At 36.3% G+C, this 16,749-nt stretch overlaps 1 protein-coding gene across 7 annotated transcripts in view; it reads left to right on the forward strand.

The window, feature by feature from the left end:
- EML1 (EMAP like 1) overlaps positions 1 to 16,173 on the forward strand; it is a 121,813-nt gene extending 105,640 nt beyond the window's left edge. For all 7 annotated transcript variants that reach the window (XM_082283280.1, XM_082283278.1, XM_082283279.1 and 4 more), the window contains 12 exons: positions 284 to 418; positions 1,524 to 1,623; positions 3,651 to 3,805; positions 5,025 to 5,150; positions 5,413 to 5,544; positions 6,829 to 6,896; positions 8,411 to 8,499; positions 9,004 to 9,101; positions 9,227 to 9,314; positions 9,499 to 9,594; positions 14,241 to 14,371; positions 14,660 to 16,173. In XM_082283280.1, the coding sequence (XP_082139406.1) occupies positions 284 to 418; positions 1,524 to 1,623; positions 3,651 to 3,805; positions 5,025 to 5,150; positions 5,413 to 5,544; positions 6,829 to 6,896; positions 8,411 to 8,499; positions 9,004 to 9,101; positions 9,227 to 9,314; positions 9,499 to 9,594; positions 14,241 to 14,371; positions 14,660 to 14,785 (1,344 nt within the window). In that variant the 3' untranslated portion in view covers positions 14,786 to 16,173. The remainder of the gene's footprint in view (positions 1 to 283; positions 419 to 1,523; positions 1,624 to 3,650; positions 3,806 to 5,024; positions 5,151 to 5,412; positions 5,545 to 6,828; positions 6,897 to 8,410; positions 8,500 to 9,003; positions 9,102 to 9,226; positions 9,315 to 9,498; positions 9,595 to 14,240; positions 14,372 to 14,659) is intronic.
- The last annotated feature ends 576 nt before the right edge of the window (positions 16,174 to 16,749 follow it).

The following is a 16,749-nucleotide window of genomic DNA, read 5'->3' on the forward strand; positions in this document are numbered from 1 at the left end:
GGCAGCAATGATAGGAGCATGTGCAGGAAAAATATCCTGAACTAATCTTTTGTGTAGCAGGTCTCATTACCTGACATGGTTTTGAAGAATACATTTTGATATTAACTCATAAAGACATGAAATCTTTTGACTACAAAGTATTCCAGACCATGTTAGTAAATTAATAGCTCAGAATTTTTCTTACATCAGCAGTATCAGTTTATCTAACTAGAGAACCATGTAATATTGTTTCTTTCCTGTGCATTTTAGATTTTGATACAATGTTTTTCTTTTTCCTTCCAAGTGCTCTAATGAGGCTGTATTTGCTGCAGATTTTCATCCTACTGATACAAATATAATAGTCACTTGTGGAAAATCACACCTTTATTTTTGGACACTAGAAGGGAATTCCCTTATTAAAAAGCAAGGATTATTTGAGGTAAAATATTTCTCTTAATTTTATGTTTATAGTAATGATACAGTCATACAGAACTAAGTTTTAATAAGGTTTGAGTAAATCAAAACAAGTGATTGTTACTAAACTTGAAATGTTGCAGAAACTCAGGTGGCATTCATGGTATGGCACAGAGAGTGTTTCCATGGGTAAAACTTCCACATTGAAATTTTGAAGTGCCATTACCATATTGTTCCTTGTATTCCTTTTCCTATATTCTCTTTGCCATGTACCTCCACCCTCCCACCCCACACCCTGGGCAAAATAAAATTATCTTAAAACTCTCTATGATTATCTAAGGTTAAAAAAATAAAAGAAAAAACAAAAGCAAAAACAGAGAGAGTGATAGAGGAAATTTTTATTTTGTCAGAGGAAAGACCCCCAAAAAAATACATCTGTATGAATTTTCTTCCCTTTGCCTCTGTTCGGCTCAGACACATGCACATATGTCGTTTAAACACACATTGAGATGACCACTATTTGGTAAATATAATTTTCATTTCAAGGTTTTGATTTGGTTTTGTTCTTGAATATAGACTAAGCTATACAGCAGTTGCATGCACAACTGAGGGATGTTTGCAGTGACTGCAGATAACTCCAGTGGCTGCTAGTTAACTGCTTGTGGAGTTGTGGCTCCCAAGGATAGTGACAACAACTAAATGCAATGTCAATTAATGTACTCTGTGTGAAATCAGGAGGAGATACTGAGAAAATGCATTTACATTTTGTTAACATTTTATTTCTCATGCATTTTTAATAGATTTTTCTCTCTTTGGCATTCTGCAGTAGTTGGGGGACTTGGTTTATCTCAGAGCATTCCTGGTCAAGTGTTACATGTTGGCAGGCTTTCTCACTCACTCTGTCCCCAGCTTGCAATTAAAGGGTGCAGAACTGGGCCACAAACCTCAGCTGCTGCATCTTCTGCCCTTGCACAGACTATTCTGTTTAGACTGTAGGAATGTGTTTAACTCTTGTAGATATTTAAGTAATAATAGAGCTGTATAAGACTAAACTAAATTATCCAAATGCATAAAGTTAAAATCCATGGGTTGTGTGTTGCTGTGAGTGTGTATTTTTCATAACCATGCAGAAACAAGAGAAGCCAAAATTTGTCCTGTGTGTGACCTTTTCTGAAAATGGTGATACTATTACAGGAGACTCAAGTGGAAACATTTTGGTTTGGGGGAAAGGTAAGATAAAATTTCACTATTAACTTCAATCTTAGTATTACAGACTGTGAGTGTAGGCTTGAGTGTAAAGCATCATTTTAAGAAGAATAAATTTTGTTTTATCTTGAGCTCTTTCCCAAGACCAGTCCAGCAGATTATGTCTGGATTCTTTTCTACAAAAAGCTAGAGTATCTATACCTAACTGCTAGAGCACAAAATTCTATTGAACGCATTCCCTATGGTCAAATACTGAATCACAGAGCTATGCCAGCATGTAGGGCTTTTACTGATGTAAGAGATGCCAAGAAAAGTTCTTTCCTTAATCATTGGGATAGAAAGAAATATTGTTAATGTAATTGATGATCTCCAGTCTCCTATACTGGCCCTCTCTACTGTTTGCAGAAATTATGCCTATTGACACACGCTTTTAAAAAGACAACAAACAGCAGTATTTGTTTTCCTAGGAAGTCAAGCTAAAATGTATTCGTATCTAATTGAATTCCTCAGCTTTATTTCAGAAGAACAGATGGATAGGAAGAACTTCTTAAAAAGCATTTTCTAGTAAGAGGAGACCTTTTTTTAGGCAGCAAAAGTCAATGCCTGCTGGAGGGCAAACAGCAGCAACATCCAAAACGTTTACTTAGTGTCTGAGATGCCATGCATGGGAATAAGGAGAATCCCTTAAAGGAGGCCTTATTAGTAAAGGAAGAAGGGATATGCATGACAGCTTTCTCTCATTTACTCAGTGCTTTCTCCCAAGAATCTACTCCAAGGGGTAAGACCCTGAAAACAACACAGTGAATCAGTTACCCATTTGAGCCTTACTGAGCTGTTTTTGTAGATTTCTTTTTCAATCAAGGACTGTCAGCTAATTATCTCCTTGGCCACTACACTGCTGTTGAAGACAGGGGTGGATATGGTGTTTGTAACTTGGCTCCTCATTTATTTCCCTTTCTTTTTTCCTATGATAATTTAAAGCAAGGCAATTCAACACTTTTCCTTCTAAGCTGACTTTAGAAATTGCACAGTCTCATGTCCCTGTTCTTCATTGTTGTTTTGGACTCTTGACAGACAAGGGAAACAGGGGCAGTGCACTGCTCAGGGGCCAGTTTGCCATCATGCTGGTAGATCTCCTCAACTTCTGCCAGCTCTTTAGAGTTGGACAAAAATGTTTTTCTTGTTTTTCTTTCTCAGTACAGTGTACTTTCTATGTTTTCACTACTTTTGACTCAGAGCTCTATGTGCAAGAGAGGGCTGCTTCCACCAGGTCAAAGTATCCTTAGCAAAAACTTCTCTTAATAGAAATCAGTTGTACCTGACACATTATATGCATAGATGTGGATGAAGGAAAAGGCAATTGTTTTTTCCTAACTTGCATCAGCCCCTCTTTTGTGCTAAACATCAAGTTAGCCAAGCTTTGATACAAGGTGCACATTTCAGTAATAGAATCACTACTAATCATTTATTTGCACTTCACAATAGTAATGATTCACCAAATTAGAGATACTTAATCTAATATAGTTGGTTTTGAAGGTGTTGAGTCTAAGAAGCTACATGAACAAGCCAAGTTTACCAATAGAGAAGTACAGGCTCCTCTGGAGACTGATCAGCACATTCTGCCAGATATACAAGGACCTCTAACTTAGTCAAATTTTGGTACAAGTTCAGGATCAGGAGGCTGTGGATTATCTTTGGAGGATAAAAGTGACTGGGTTATGGTTTCTTTGCTGATAAGGCGTGTAGTGCTACTGCAGGTCAAGTGTGATGTGAAATTATTTTGCTAAACCCCCATGGAAGGTTTAAATGAACCTATTTTACTTTGTCCTTGGCCTGGACTGAGTATGTATACTTTTAATTTTTGAGATGGGGGGAATATATCATAAGATGTATTAATTCAGCCTCTTCTGTGGGTCTGTGTGTTTTGGTCCAGCATATCATGCCCACTGTTATCACTGTTTAGATGCAATCCTTGACAGATAGAGAAATGGAGAAAAAAGGAGCTATTAAGCTGAGTATTTCAGTAGTAATGTCTTTTTTCTTCTATTCAGGTACCAACAGAATAAGCCACGCAGTTCAAGGAGCACACGAGGGTGGAATATTTGCACTGTGTATGCTGCGAGATGGCACACTGGTATCAGGAGGTGGAAAAGACAGAAAGCTGATATCTTGGAATGGAAATTACCAAAAAATTCACAAAACTGAGGTGATATGGCCTATCTTGAAATTACTTTGCTACTTAAAATGAAATCCTCTTGTCCTCTGAGCAGCTTTCTTAAACATTTTTTTTGTTATGGATGTGTATTCTGTGGGAAAGCAAATCAGTGGTAAAATACAATGTTATCATATGCTGAGTTGGAAGGGGTCCATCAGGATCATCGAGTCTGGCTCCTGGCCCTGCACAGGACTTCTCAAGTTTTGAATCCTCAGGTCATTCCGGTGATTCCCTATTCATTAACATAGTATTTCCTTTCTAAGTTCTATGGTAACTGGAAAACAAATCTTGTGTTCATATCTTTCAGTATTATTTCTTCCTTTCTTTGCATTTAATAATGTGAGGTAATGTTTAACTTCAGCGTATTACAGTATTGAAATGGTTTTGTACTTTCTTCTTTCCCAAAATGATGTGAGGATTTTTTGAGGGTTTTAATACTTAAAGTTGATGTTGCTGTTTTTTGAATATGATTTAAACAAAATTTGAAAAGTAATCTAGTTGCTATATAGAAGCTTAAAAGATTAAAGCAGAATTTGTTTGGACAGAACTACAATGACTGTTTACATGCTGAAAGTAAGAGAAGAATCAGCATAAAACTCTGAGGAAGGGCTTCAACTCTACTATATAATAAATAATAATATTAAGTATTGCAAATATATATGCAATTGGAATGGCATGTCTGTTTTTGTAATTCAGTTTTTAACACAGCACAAGGTACATACTTGTTGTGCTGTTTCTAATTGTGGTGTCCTTCTTTTTCTCTTATTTGTTGGTATTCCTTGTTATTTTATATCTTCCCTTGAACTTTATTTTGGAGATTTGCACTGGCTCTTTCAGAACCTAGGCTGCAATTAAAGAAACTTCATTGCAAGAAAATACTCTGAGTAGAAATGTTTAGTCTGATATCACAGCTGCAATTAAATTCTATTGAATTAACATAGCATGAAGGAACCTTCTGTGTTTCTTGAAATACTTGGTTTATCTGAGTATTCTGTAGGTAAGGATGTCTTGTCTTGCAGTGTTACAGAAGTTACTGAGTTGATGCAAATTGTTATAAAGTTTTGCAAGACAGGTACATGTATTAATGTGTTTCATTTTTTCTCTCTGCAATAGCTATTAAAAACACATTTGCTAGGCCATGTGTCTTTAAAAATGGCAATACTTGACAAATTGCCTGACTTATCTATCATTTTGTCTGTTATGACCACAGATTCCTGAGCAGTTTGGTCCAATAAGAACAGTAGCAGAGGGAAAAGGGGATGTTGTATTAATAGGAACAACCAGAAACTTCGTCCTACAGGGCACACTATCAGGAAATTTTTTCCCAATTACCCAGGTAAGCTGTGTTTCCTTATGAGAACACTTCTAAGTGTGTAAGAGCAGTAAAGATACTGCTTAAAGTTAAGTTGCATAAATATGCATCTATTTGATTTATTATTACAGTACTTTCATCAATAAGAATAATTATAAATACGTATCTACCTAGAGCTAACATATTTTTGAAATGTCTTAATATGTAGTTTGGTCATTTTAATGCTGTTTAAACATGTTTAGTTTTGATGGCCTGTCCTTGTCAAAAAACATCTCTGCTTGTGTAGGGTCACACCGATGAGCTTTGGGGACTTGCAGTCCATTCCTCTAAGCCTCAGTTCTTCACATGTGGACATGACAAACACATTACACTCTGGGATGCAACCACTCACCATCCTATCTGGAACAAGATTATAGAGGTATAAATTTATTAAATACAGCTCTCCTGTTATAGAAATTCTCTAGTAATTTTGGTTTTTTCTTAAGATTATTGATTTAAAATATCTTAAAATAATAACATTGAGGGAAAAAATCATTTCATGTTAACCTATTTTTGTCATAGAGATCAGTGTAAAAGCTTTTTAATGTAGCTATTCTGAGTACAAGTTACATTAAATGCACTGTTTGAACCTCTGGTTTATTCAATGAAATATCTTAGCATTTGCTATGAAATCATACTTTTAAAAAATTAGGACATTTTCCCTTCTGGAATGCTGTAGTGTTTTAGAAACTGTGCATAGAAGTCCTGGATCTCAAAAATTCTCTGAAATTTTCTTTAGAGTTAGTAATTCTTCTAAATTAGTCACTTGCTTATAATTAATGAGAATGTCCTTTCCACCTAGCCTCTAGGGCTAGTAATCACCAGTTACTAAAAATATCAACAGGTTTACTAAAACACCTACAATGTGATACTGTTTTAAAATACAGAAAATTAAGGACACAAGCATTTCCATGAGATAGATAACTAAACTGGGGTTTTTGCTTACATTTTCAAATTATGTTTTAATGGTATCAGAAAAAAAAAAAAGTTATTTCTATTGGTTTTGTCTGCTATAACTTGAAGAGTTCTGGACCACATTCTTCATAACTGGACAAGTGTTAAAAAGAAAATGCTTGCCTTGTTTTTTAGGCATATATTTAAGTTGCAAGAAAAACACTAGAATTTTACAAAGTAAAATATTTTAAGCTTGCATATCAAAATAAGAAACCCAGTTTATACCCTTAATCCCCCACTGAGCTGCAGCTTGGCAGGTGCTGGAAAAAGGTGTTGTTGTGTGTAGGAGTTAGGCTTTATCCCTCTTGCAAAGTGCCACATACCTTTGTTGGATAAGGGGATTGTTTGTTCTTTAGTCTGTAGGTAAACTGCAGCTTTGATGCTTAATTCTGAGGTCATCTCTAGTTTAAGAAGTTATTTTTATCTCTTACTTCTTTGTGATTTGATGTTATTGTTATGAAATCACTTGCCAAGTTATTTTTAGACAGTAAAGAAGAGATAACAGTGGCCTTGTATAGAGGGAAAATAAGTTAATATTTCAATTAGTTAATTTTTTTTACCTCTCAAGTTTATATTGAAAGAGAAAAGAAAAAAAAAATCATCAAGAGAGTTTTACTATGTTCCAGAAGCAGATAATTGAATTGTGTTTTTGTTATAACTTGATAACTTGGACTGGTAAAAAAGTGTGCTTCTTTCTGAAACATTTTAGGATCCAGCACAGTCTTCAGGTTTTCATCCTTCAGCATCTGTCGTTGCAGTAGGGACGCTGACTGGAAGGTAAGATGTGCAGAGCTACACTTTGGGCACCAACAAACACTGATTTTTCCAGCTCATGTCCAAGTTCATGTTCTGGCTTTGCAGATGTATGCATATCTTTATTTCCTATTGATTTCTATTGAATGTCACAGTGAAATTTATTTGTATTGCCTTAGTGCCTAGAAACCCTAGGCTTGGGCTAGCACCCTGTGTTTGCTGAGTGTTGCATGAACAAAGAGATGGTTTCTGCCCTGGGAGAGTGACAGCGTAAGATCAATGGGAGCAGGACATTTAGAGGGGGCACGAAGTCTAGGTTAGCTGTGAGACCAAGCATGGAGGCAGGGAGAGATTGTCAGTGTTAAATCTTTATGTCCACTGGGACAAATGAGAGGCTTGAGGAGTGAGATAGTGGGTTAACTTTGCAGATGTGGAGAGATTTCCTCCGAGGCCTTTAGGGCTGCATGGAGGAAATCACGTGAAGAATTCTGTGTGTTGGAAAATGTAGCAAGTGGTTCATGATCCCTAATGCAGTGACAACCAGAGGCTTTAAAAAAAATTGGTGAATGTTCCACTGTGCTAGACATAGTGTAAAAATGCATATTAAGAAACTTGTTCTGCATGAAGAGTGAGGGGTAAACAAGGCAGAGGAAACTGAGGTGCAGGAGAGTATTTGGTCACAACAGTGACAGCTGGTGGGTTTATGTGTGGTTGTCTCTCAGAGGAGGGACTGCCTTTGCCTAACTTCATCCTCTCCTTTAATGTCACTTGAGGGCAGACTTGGCTGTTAGTAATGAAAACAGTTCCAGTTCACTGAGAGCATATAGGAAGCTTGTAGGTTATGAGGCAAGCTTGTTTCAGATTGTATGTCAGTCCTAAATAAAGGACTGACTTCTGTTACTGAATGTACTTTATTTACTAAATAAAGGAAAACAAAAGGAGAAGCTTTGAGAGGAATCTTTTCTTTGTCTTTATTAATCTGATTCAAGTATTGAAATGCAAATTTTATCTTTGTCCTTTCTACATGTTTCCACAAACTAATTTTTGGTTCAGTAAAATTAATTAATTGAATTAAACTACTGAAAAAATAATAAATTAATTCACTTTAAAATAAATTACCTCATCTCTTTCTTCTATCAGAAGATAATGGTCCTGATGCTTGCTTGTGTTTTCCCTTGCTCTAGGATTTAATACAGGCATCAATTTAAACATCAGCATAGCATAGAGGAAGGTCATTAAAGGAGAAGGGACATCAAAAGCAAAGCTTACTTTATTCTTATGCATGACATATTAAAACAAACTAAAATCTGAAGATTGCTATTGGGGTCAATGCCTGAACATTTTTATGCTTAAAAAAGATGTGAAAGAAACTATCCTTGTGTTAAAGTAAAAATAGACCAAACTGAGTAGCAGTTGCTGTTTTTCTCTTCTTGGTATAAAACTTATGCTATTTTGACAGAAGAAAAGTTGGTCAAGATTACAGTAGATTTAAATTCCTTATGGAATGATTTATTGGCCTCTTTCTGTGTTTACAACAGGTGGTTTGTGTTTGACACCGAAACAAAAGACTTGGTCACTGTACACACAGATGGAAATGAACAGCTGTCTGTAATGCGTTACTCACCAGGTTTGAGAGCATTTATTTACTGGGGAAAAAAAAAGATGTTGAATTTTTTTATTAAGTTAGGGGTTGGTTTGTTTTAAAATAATTCCCTGCTTGCCATACTGAAGTTGAAAATAAGTGTGCCATGAAACATTGGCAGGACTTTTTGGGTGGTATCTAAAGTTCTGGTTCTCTTTTCCCTCCCTCCCCAATGGATTCAATATGGTTTCACTGTGAATAAGGGAAAAGAAAAAGAAAAGACTTAACTCTGCAGGTCGTTGCAATCAGGATGGATGGACTATAGCTGCTTCCAGAAATGTTATGTGTTTTTAACAGTAATATTTATTGTATAAAATTGCTGTTTTGTAGTCTTGAAAGATACATCAATATGCAACTGGAAAATTAAAAATAGAATTTCATGTTTTCATTTTTACAAACAGTTCCTCTTGTCTGTGGCATACAAACTTTTCAAAATTAGCCTAAGTTCTTTCTTACAGGAATAATTGCAGTACACTTTTGTGTTTATAGATGGAAACTTCTTGGCCATAGGTTCCCATGACAACTGTATTTATATATATGGTGTAAGTGAAAATGGAAGAAAATACACTAGAATTGGCAAATGTTCAGTAAGTAACCTTTTTTCTCCTGGTTCAGTATTACCACCCGAAGTGTATTTTGTAGCACTGTATTAATACTGTCACATTGAGACACACTGTTAGTGCAGTTAATACAATATTTTTCCTCTTTGTAGGGTCATTCCAGCTTCATTACTCATCTGGATTGGTCTGTTAATTCACAGTATCTCGTGTCTAATTCAGGAGACTATGAAATCTTATACTGTGAGTAAGAATTATATTTAGTCCTTTCATGCAAAGTTCAGGCAGTCTAACACAGATTTAAAATTTAAATGAGACCCTACAACTGCCAAGATCAACCATATGTTTTAATTCATCTGGTGCAATCAGAAATCTATATAATTTGAGAATGAAAAATGCTGTTATGTGGGGTTTCTTTCTTTTGTAGGGATCCCCTCTGCTTGTAAACAAGTTGTGAGTGTTGAAACAACTAGAGACATAGAATGGGCCACTTACACCTGTACTTTAGGATTCCATGTTTTTGGTAAGTATATTTCCTCTTACAAGCTCTTACCATTCTTCTTATTAACAAACACTTGGAATGCCAAGTTTTGCTTATGAAACATGACTATTCATAATTCAGGGAAAAATACAGAACTTCTGTTATGCCATTTTTATTACAATCTGTCTTCTTATTAATCCAGAAAGACTCTGATTTAATAGTCTTGCAAGCTTCAAGTACAAATATCAAATTACAACATAAGTGGGAGATAAGGAAAAAATCACACATTGCCCTTTCTGTCACAGTAGAGCAGCTTCTCATCATTTTTAATTTAGAGTACCAGTCCTGTGAAATTTTCATGTATTTAGGCAGCTACTGAGTTGAACCCCCTTACCAGAACTGGTTTCATTTGCTCTAGTTACTGTGCAAACACAAAATGGATTATAGTCTCCCTCATTAAGAACTTATCCTGTATTGTGATACAATCTGTAGCAATTAAATTGAGTGAAAGGAATTCAAAAAGAAAAACAACAAAATCAAATGGTTTGTTTCCATGGGACTTCTCTTTTGCCAGTTTTGAAGGATCCACTTTCCCCAGTGTAGTCTGAAGCTTTGTACTCATTCTACAACGTGTGCAGAACTAGACAGATGGTTACAAACATTGAGTACAAGAAGCTTCAAATTCTTGAGTCCTCAAGAGAAAATAGGAAGCCATGGTAGAAGTTCAGAGAAGAGTCTGGTTTAGTGTAGGTGGTAAACAAGGAAGATTTGCCCCCATGTCTCAAGTAGAATAGATACAGTGATGTGTTTGAAGGCAGCCAGAAAGGACATGTTTTCAGTGCCTGAAGATGCTATGGCAGTAGCAGTATGCTGGGAAAACACATTCATATTTTCTGCCATTTAACTGACAAGCAGTGCTTGGATATCACTTGGATATCACAGCATACAGATTTAGTAAAAGCAGGCAATCCTGGATGATTGGCTGCATGTTGACATAATATATGTTTCATTTAAGGGATGGGGGCCCTTATGGAACTATTAACGTGTTTCTGGGGTTTGAGTACACCTGACACATAGTTACAGAGCTACAATGTCTTTGCATTTAGCATCACAGGTTCAGGTACTCTGAGATGCTAAATACTTTATGTGAGGATTCCTTACTCGTTAATTCAGATTCATGCAAAATACAATGCTGTTGGAGTCTGGGGCTGCACTTGGTGCATAGAAAGTCAGAGGAGAGAGGCATGTCACACCTGAGAGAGGTTTTCCCCATGCCTTACAACAGATCAGCTTTTGGAGACAGACCATGGGAAAAATAATCTACTGAGCAGAGAGGAGAGATGACACTGCTAAAGCTGAAGTGTTACAGAACCCAATGCTTTTTAAAATATTTCTTTAATAAAAGACATACTACAATTTGATTACAAACCCAGTTAGTGCCTACTGCTGTCAGTAGGGAAAGAGTAGTTTGGAAAGATGAAATAAGTCTGATATTTTCGAAGTATCTGAGTTTGATGAACTCTGTTATATCCGTAAAAAAACTGATTAGTGTCAACTTGAGACCATTAGTACTTATTTTCAGCACCTCAGAGAGAATAAACAAAGTACTGAAAAACTGGAGAATGAATGCAATATCTGCAGGATCATATATCTACCTTCAGAGCCCACATGGAGAGGCTAAAGTGCAAAGTGAGTGGCTAGAATAATAAATTGAAGAAGCACATAGATTATGAGTTGGAAACCAGTCCATTTTTATTGGAAGTCAATCAGTACTTCGGGGCCTCAGAGCAGTCAGTTAGAACAGTCTTCACATGCTTGCTGGGATCGCTCTGCTGGACACAGAAGCAGCAATCACAGCATCCAGGATATGAGGCTTCTAGTATATTGATTTTTCAGTAGCTACTGGCTGACTGAAACTAGGGATATTTTTTGCCTCTAGTAGAACCACATAAAAATCACAAAATATGCATAGCACCCACAGATCAGCATAAACCAACGCAGGGGGAAAAAGGAACACTGGTCTGTTGAACACCTGTCTTTGAGCATGGGAACAGATTAGTCAGTCTGGAAGTGTTTAGAGATGATTCAACTGAAAGTCAATAGCATGTAAAGAAGTGAGCTTGAGGGAGGATATTTTAGTGATACAAACACCTAAATGTGAAGGAGGAAAGACTTTAAAAGCACTTACTGATCTATAAACCCTTTCAAGAGCCAAGTGCTGCTGGATACACAAGCAAGGTATCAGTTCATAGCACATGCCCAGATTTGAAAAGAACAGTGTTTGAGGTGAAGGACAGGAACAGAAGAAATCTAAGATACTGTACAAAGCCTGACAACACTGGAAACAAAGCAGAGCTCAGACTGGTTGTGTTCAAAACCAACTAGAACACTGTAAATTGAATAATATGTTTGTTTGAATATATTTATTAATATCATGCACAATAAATCAGCATGTAAAGCTTGTAGGTGGTGTAAAGCTGCAGGATTAGCAAATTGTCTTGAGAAGTAGAGGAGTGGTATGAAAAAAGGAAGCAATTCAATAGAGCCAAAGAGGAGGCTCCACACTAGAATGGCAGAACCCAGTTGTAGAAATGCAGAACAGATGAGAGCAGATCTGCACAGAAACATCAGATTACTCTTGCATACAAACTGAACATGAGTCAACCACATTATGCTGTTGTAGGAAAGGCAGATACATTAGTGGGATGTGTAATGAAAAGGATGCTGTGTGAAATGTGAAGCAATCATCCATTTATCAGTATCTGCTTCAGTCACAGCTGGAATGGCTGCTTCTGGTTTTTGCACATTGGACCAACAGATAATGTTCTGACTAGCAAGAATAATTAATTATCCATCAAAATATTGTTCCGGGAGAAGAGATGTAATGAATGAATTTTAGAGAAGAGGAGGAAAAAATAGCATGGCATCAGTCTTCAAATGAGAGAAAGAAAATGGTCTCTTTTACGTGTCTTTAGAAGATGGGAAAAAATAAGGACTACTTTTTCAGCAAGGGGGATTAAATTTGCATATTCATAAAAACTGATAGTGAGGCACTGGGATAAATTTTGAAAGAACCAAAAGATTCAAAGAAAAACCCTGCTATTATCCTTTCCCCATTTCAACATGGCAGTCTTGTTTCTTTAACCATTTCCTTCAGGATTTATTTCCAGCTTGTCATAGTGACCTCTTGGGAAGACTCCTGCATCTTTTCAGCTAGCATTTGATATTCATACAGCCTCCTTTTTGCCAAAGCAGATATTTAAAAGAGCTTTTCTGTCTGTTCTGCATGTCCATAATTCCATGAGTAGCAATTACCGTTTCTCTTTGCAGCTCCCATTTCTTTGGGCCTCTTTTACTATCGCTGATCTAGCAATGAGGCGTTTCCACACACATCAGGAAAGTTAAGAGCAGTCTACAACTCAGACTTTGTATTTTATTTACAGAAATTTGTAATTCCTTAAAAAGACATGGAATCACCCGCTTGTAGTGAATTGCTGTACAACAATACAAAGGCTGTATTTGGGAAGAATCACAGTGATTGAAGGATAGCTGTTCCCATGGTGCATGGCAAATGCCTGCTGTGGGGTTAAAAGTATCCCAAAGAAGGAGGAACTGGCTGTGCCTGTCCTGCCTGCAGGAGTTCTTAGGGGAGTAGCAACTCTCTCACCCTCACCTGCAGCAGCACCAGAGGAGGAAGGTGCACTCGAGTGGGCAGGGCTGCAGGGGCACACTGCAGAGGATGGGTGTCTAGGACAGGCACTGAAAATCACAGCATCAAGACAAGGCAGGGGGTTTGCCAAGTCATAATGGCAGAACACACATTGTGACTGAAGATGACAGTGGTCTCTGAAAGCTTGGTGCCCTTTATGTTGAGTAGGGATTAGATAAAATCTAAATTAGAAAATCATAACAAAAAGAAAAAAGCCCACAGTACTTCATACAAAATCCTGAAATTTCAATAACTGTGTGGATTTTAGTAAAATTGCAATTTATTACAGGCAAGTATTCAGAGGCTTTAAAGATGTGGTGCACAGATTTGGTCTTTGCACTGTTGACCTTAAAGTTTAATTTTAGGACACCACTTTGTGCAAGAACAGCAAAGAGTACAGTATGAGGGGAAGGAAGAGAAGTACTTACAGTATAACAAAAGCATTTAAAAACTATATAGTAGGTTCTTCAGTTTCTTTTCAAAGGATCTTTTAATTAATAAATAATAATTTGAACTATATAATGTCTTGTTTAATAGGTTTTAGACTTTAGTAATACAAAGAAAGTATTTTTGGATCATTCTCTAGTCTAAAAAACATAACCCATGTAATGTGAAAAAAGTGTGTTAACTCATACATAAGCAGAAGGGAAAATAAAAGCAGTAACTCTTACTTTTCCACATAACCATATAAAAATTCTTTCAGGCTCAGACACATGACTGTCGTTCACCAGAATGCTTTTTCTCAGAGTAAAAAGCACTTTGCTGAGGGAATAAAGCATTTTTTTATGTGCTTGATTACCTATTAGGATCTGGACTTTAGCTGGTACGGAAGTAAACATTCTGACTCAGGTGCAGTTCTTTTTTTTTTGGTTTTTCTTTTCCTTAAACAAGTCATCCTTTATTAATATTTTAACAGAAACTTAGGCTGTCATTTTTATTTCCATTATAAAACCCTTTCATTAGTCCCTCTGTGTTTCAGGTGTATGGCCTGAAGGTTCAGATGGTACCGATATCAACGCTGTCTGTCGATCACATGGAAGAAAACTGCTATCAACAGGAGATGACTTTGGCAAAGTACATCTCTTCTCATATCCATGCTCACAGTTTAGGGTAAGGTATTTCCCAAAACTTTACTCTTGTAGTTTGCACAAATGCACTGAATGTTGTTTTCCTAAGAACAAAAAAAAAAACCCCAACACATTAAAACAGGAAGAATGGGAGCATTTATACATCTAAGGCATTTATTTAAGGTTGATTGGGAGACAGTAATTAAATTTAAAAGTTAATATTAAAATACTTTAGGAGAATGATGTGATACCTTGGTTTCATTGTCACATGAATGTTCTAACGAGATGCTTTAATGACAGCTGCTATTCTCACTAATATGGTGTTTTCTAGGCTCCAAGCCACGTGTACGGTGGACATAGTAGTCATGTAACTAATGTAGATTTTCTCTGTGAAGACACCCATCTCATCTCCACAGGAGGAAAGGACACAAGTATTATGCAGTGGCGAGTCATTTAAAGGAAACATCTGCATGAACATACACAGTTGAGTAGACCATGCACAGAACTTATGTATAAATTGTATATTTAAAACTTAACAGTATGTTTGCAGTTTAGCCTGGTCACTGTGATTTTTGTTTAAAAAATTCTTACAAACCTCAGGAAAATTAAGCCCTGTGCTGGTTACCTTACTCAGTCTAGTATTTTTTTTCATTGTGTCACACCTTAAGAATGATCGTTCTCTGTTGTACAATATACAATGCAGTACAAGATTAATATAAGAAATGTGGCTTGACAGTTTGCAATACAGTGGTATCAGCAGAATGTGACTATCTTAAATGTTTTCTATAAACACTGCTAAACTGGTCACAAAAATGCCTTTCAAAGACTGTATATATGTGCTTATTTGTTTCACTATCTACACTTTGTACTGTATATCTACTTATTTAGAAAAATCTATGACAATGTCAAGGTATTGAACTGTTTCTGCTGGAGGCTGATGAATAGCTACAAAAAGTATAAACTGCAATGTACGATGCAAAAATTAGTGTTCTAGACCTGAAAATGTGAATGCTGGTGAATTTGCATTCTCTTGGGAACAGCATACCGTGGGTGTCACCCATGAGGAGTTGTGTTCCTTTTCCAATGAATCAGCAGGCTTGACCTGAATTTCTCAGCAGGGCTTACAGATGTCTGTGTGGTTCAGGTAGTCCGTATGAGTTTAAATTAAAAATCTTTTTACTTGTATATGAACAATTTCTTTTTGAAAACAAAACAATAAAGCTTGGCCACATCCCCATTATTGGTTCATATATTTAACTAATATGTATATTAATCAGCATGATGCTATATTGTACATGTATAAGATTTTAGCAGTTCATAACAAATGGTAAGGCCATCTAGCTTTACTTTTTTATGCTTATGGATATTGTATATTTGTATTTTAAGACCAAGTAGACCAAGTCTAAAGATATCTTTTTAAGTGTACCATAAACCTGCAGAGGGTAAAGGAAGACTTGGAAGCCTACATGAAATATTAATGTGTAACTTCTGGCCCCTGTGTTTTGTGCATGGATGGGTATTTATAGTATGAAATAAGATTGTGTTTTGCAATGAAGTAACAGTGGAGGTGGTATAAAATGGTTAAGAAGGCCTTATCAATGTTGATTGTGACACAGATTGAAATGTATCGTTTACTATGAGGAATGTATCTGAAGAATTTTAAAAGAGAAGTTCTAAGTGGACTCAAAAAAGGTAATATTAAAATTTTGCTTGTAATGGACAGTAAATGTTAATTCTCTGAACTCTAAAGCACTGGTTGTTTAGAGTGATTGAAATGAAATTGAATAAATAAATTTTGAAACTTTTTTATTACATCTCCAACCTCCTACACTGAAAGTGCAGGACACCAATAAACATGTATTAAAGTGAATTCTCAATGCATTCTTCCTGTTTAGTAGGGTATCTTTATTTAAACATGATACAGAAGAGACAGCCTTTTACTTAATAAGACACATTTGTGATTTCTGAATTAGAGATGCATTTGAAAACATTCAGCAATAAAATCTAGATTTTGGGGTACATAATTTCATGTGTGACCATGACCCTGGGGACATAATGACAGTGCATACCTAGAGAGTGGAACTCCAGCTTTGCAGCAGGGAAGGATACACCACATGCTCTTACCTACAAGCTGCCTTGGTCCTGCCTCCCAGTACACATCTCCTGTTTCTGGGTACTCAGCTGGTTGTAGCGGGTTGAGTTCGAAACCGGGCAGAAACACCAATTAAATGTAGTGGTTTTGGTTCAAAATATTCATTACTTACTTATTTTTCTTCTGTGAGATAAGAATTAGGAGAAACGCAAAGCAGGCACAAACCTTAAACAGTTGCCGTACAATGAAAGAGTTTTATTACTAATAGAATTAAAAGTAAAGAGACAATAACAAAACGAAAACAAATCCCCCCCCCCCCTCCAGCCAGC

The sequence above is a fragment of the Coloeus monedula genome (genome assembly GCF_965178545.1).
Source record: "Coloeus monedula genome assembly, chromosome: 6".
NCBI classification, from domain to species: Eukaryota; Metazoa; Chordata; class Aves; order Passeriformes; family Corvidae; genus Coloeus; species Coloeus monedula.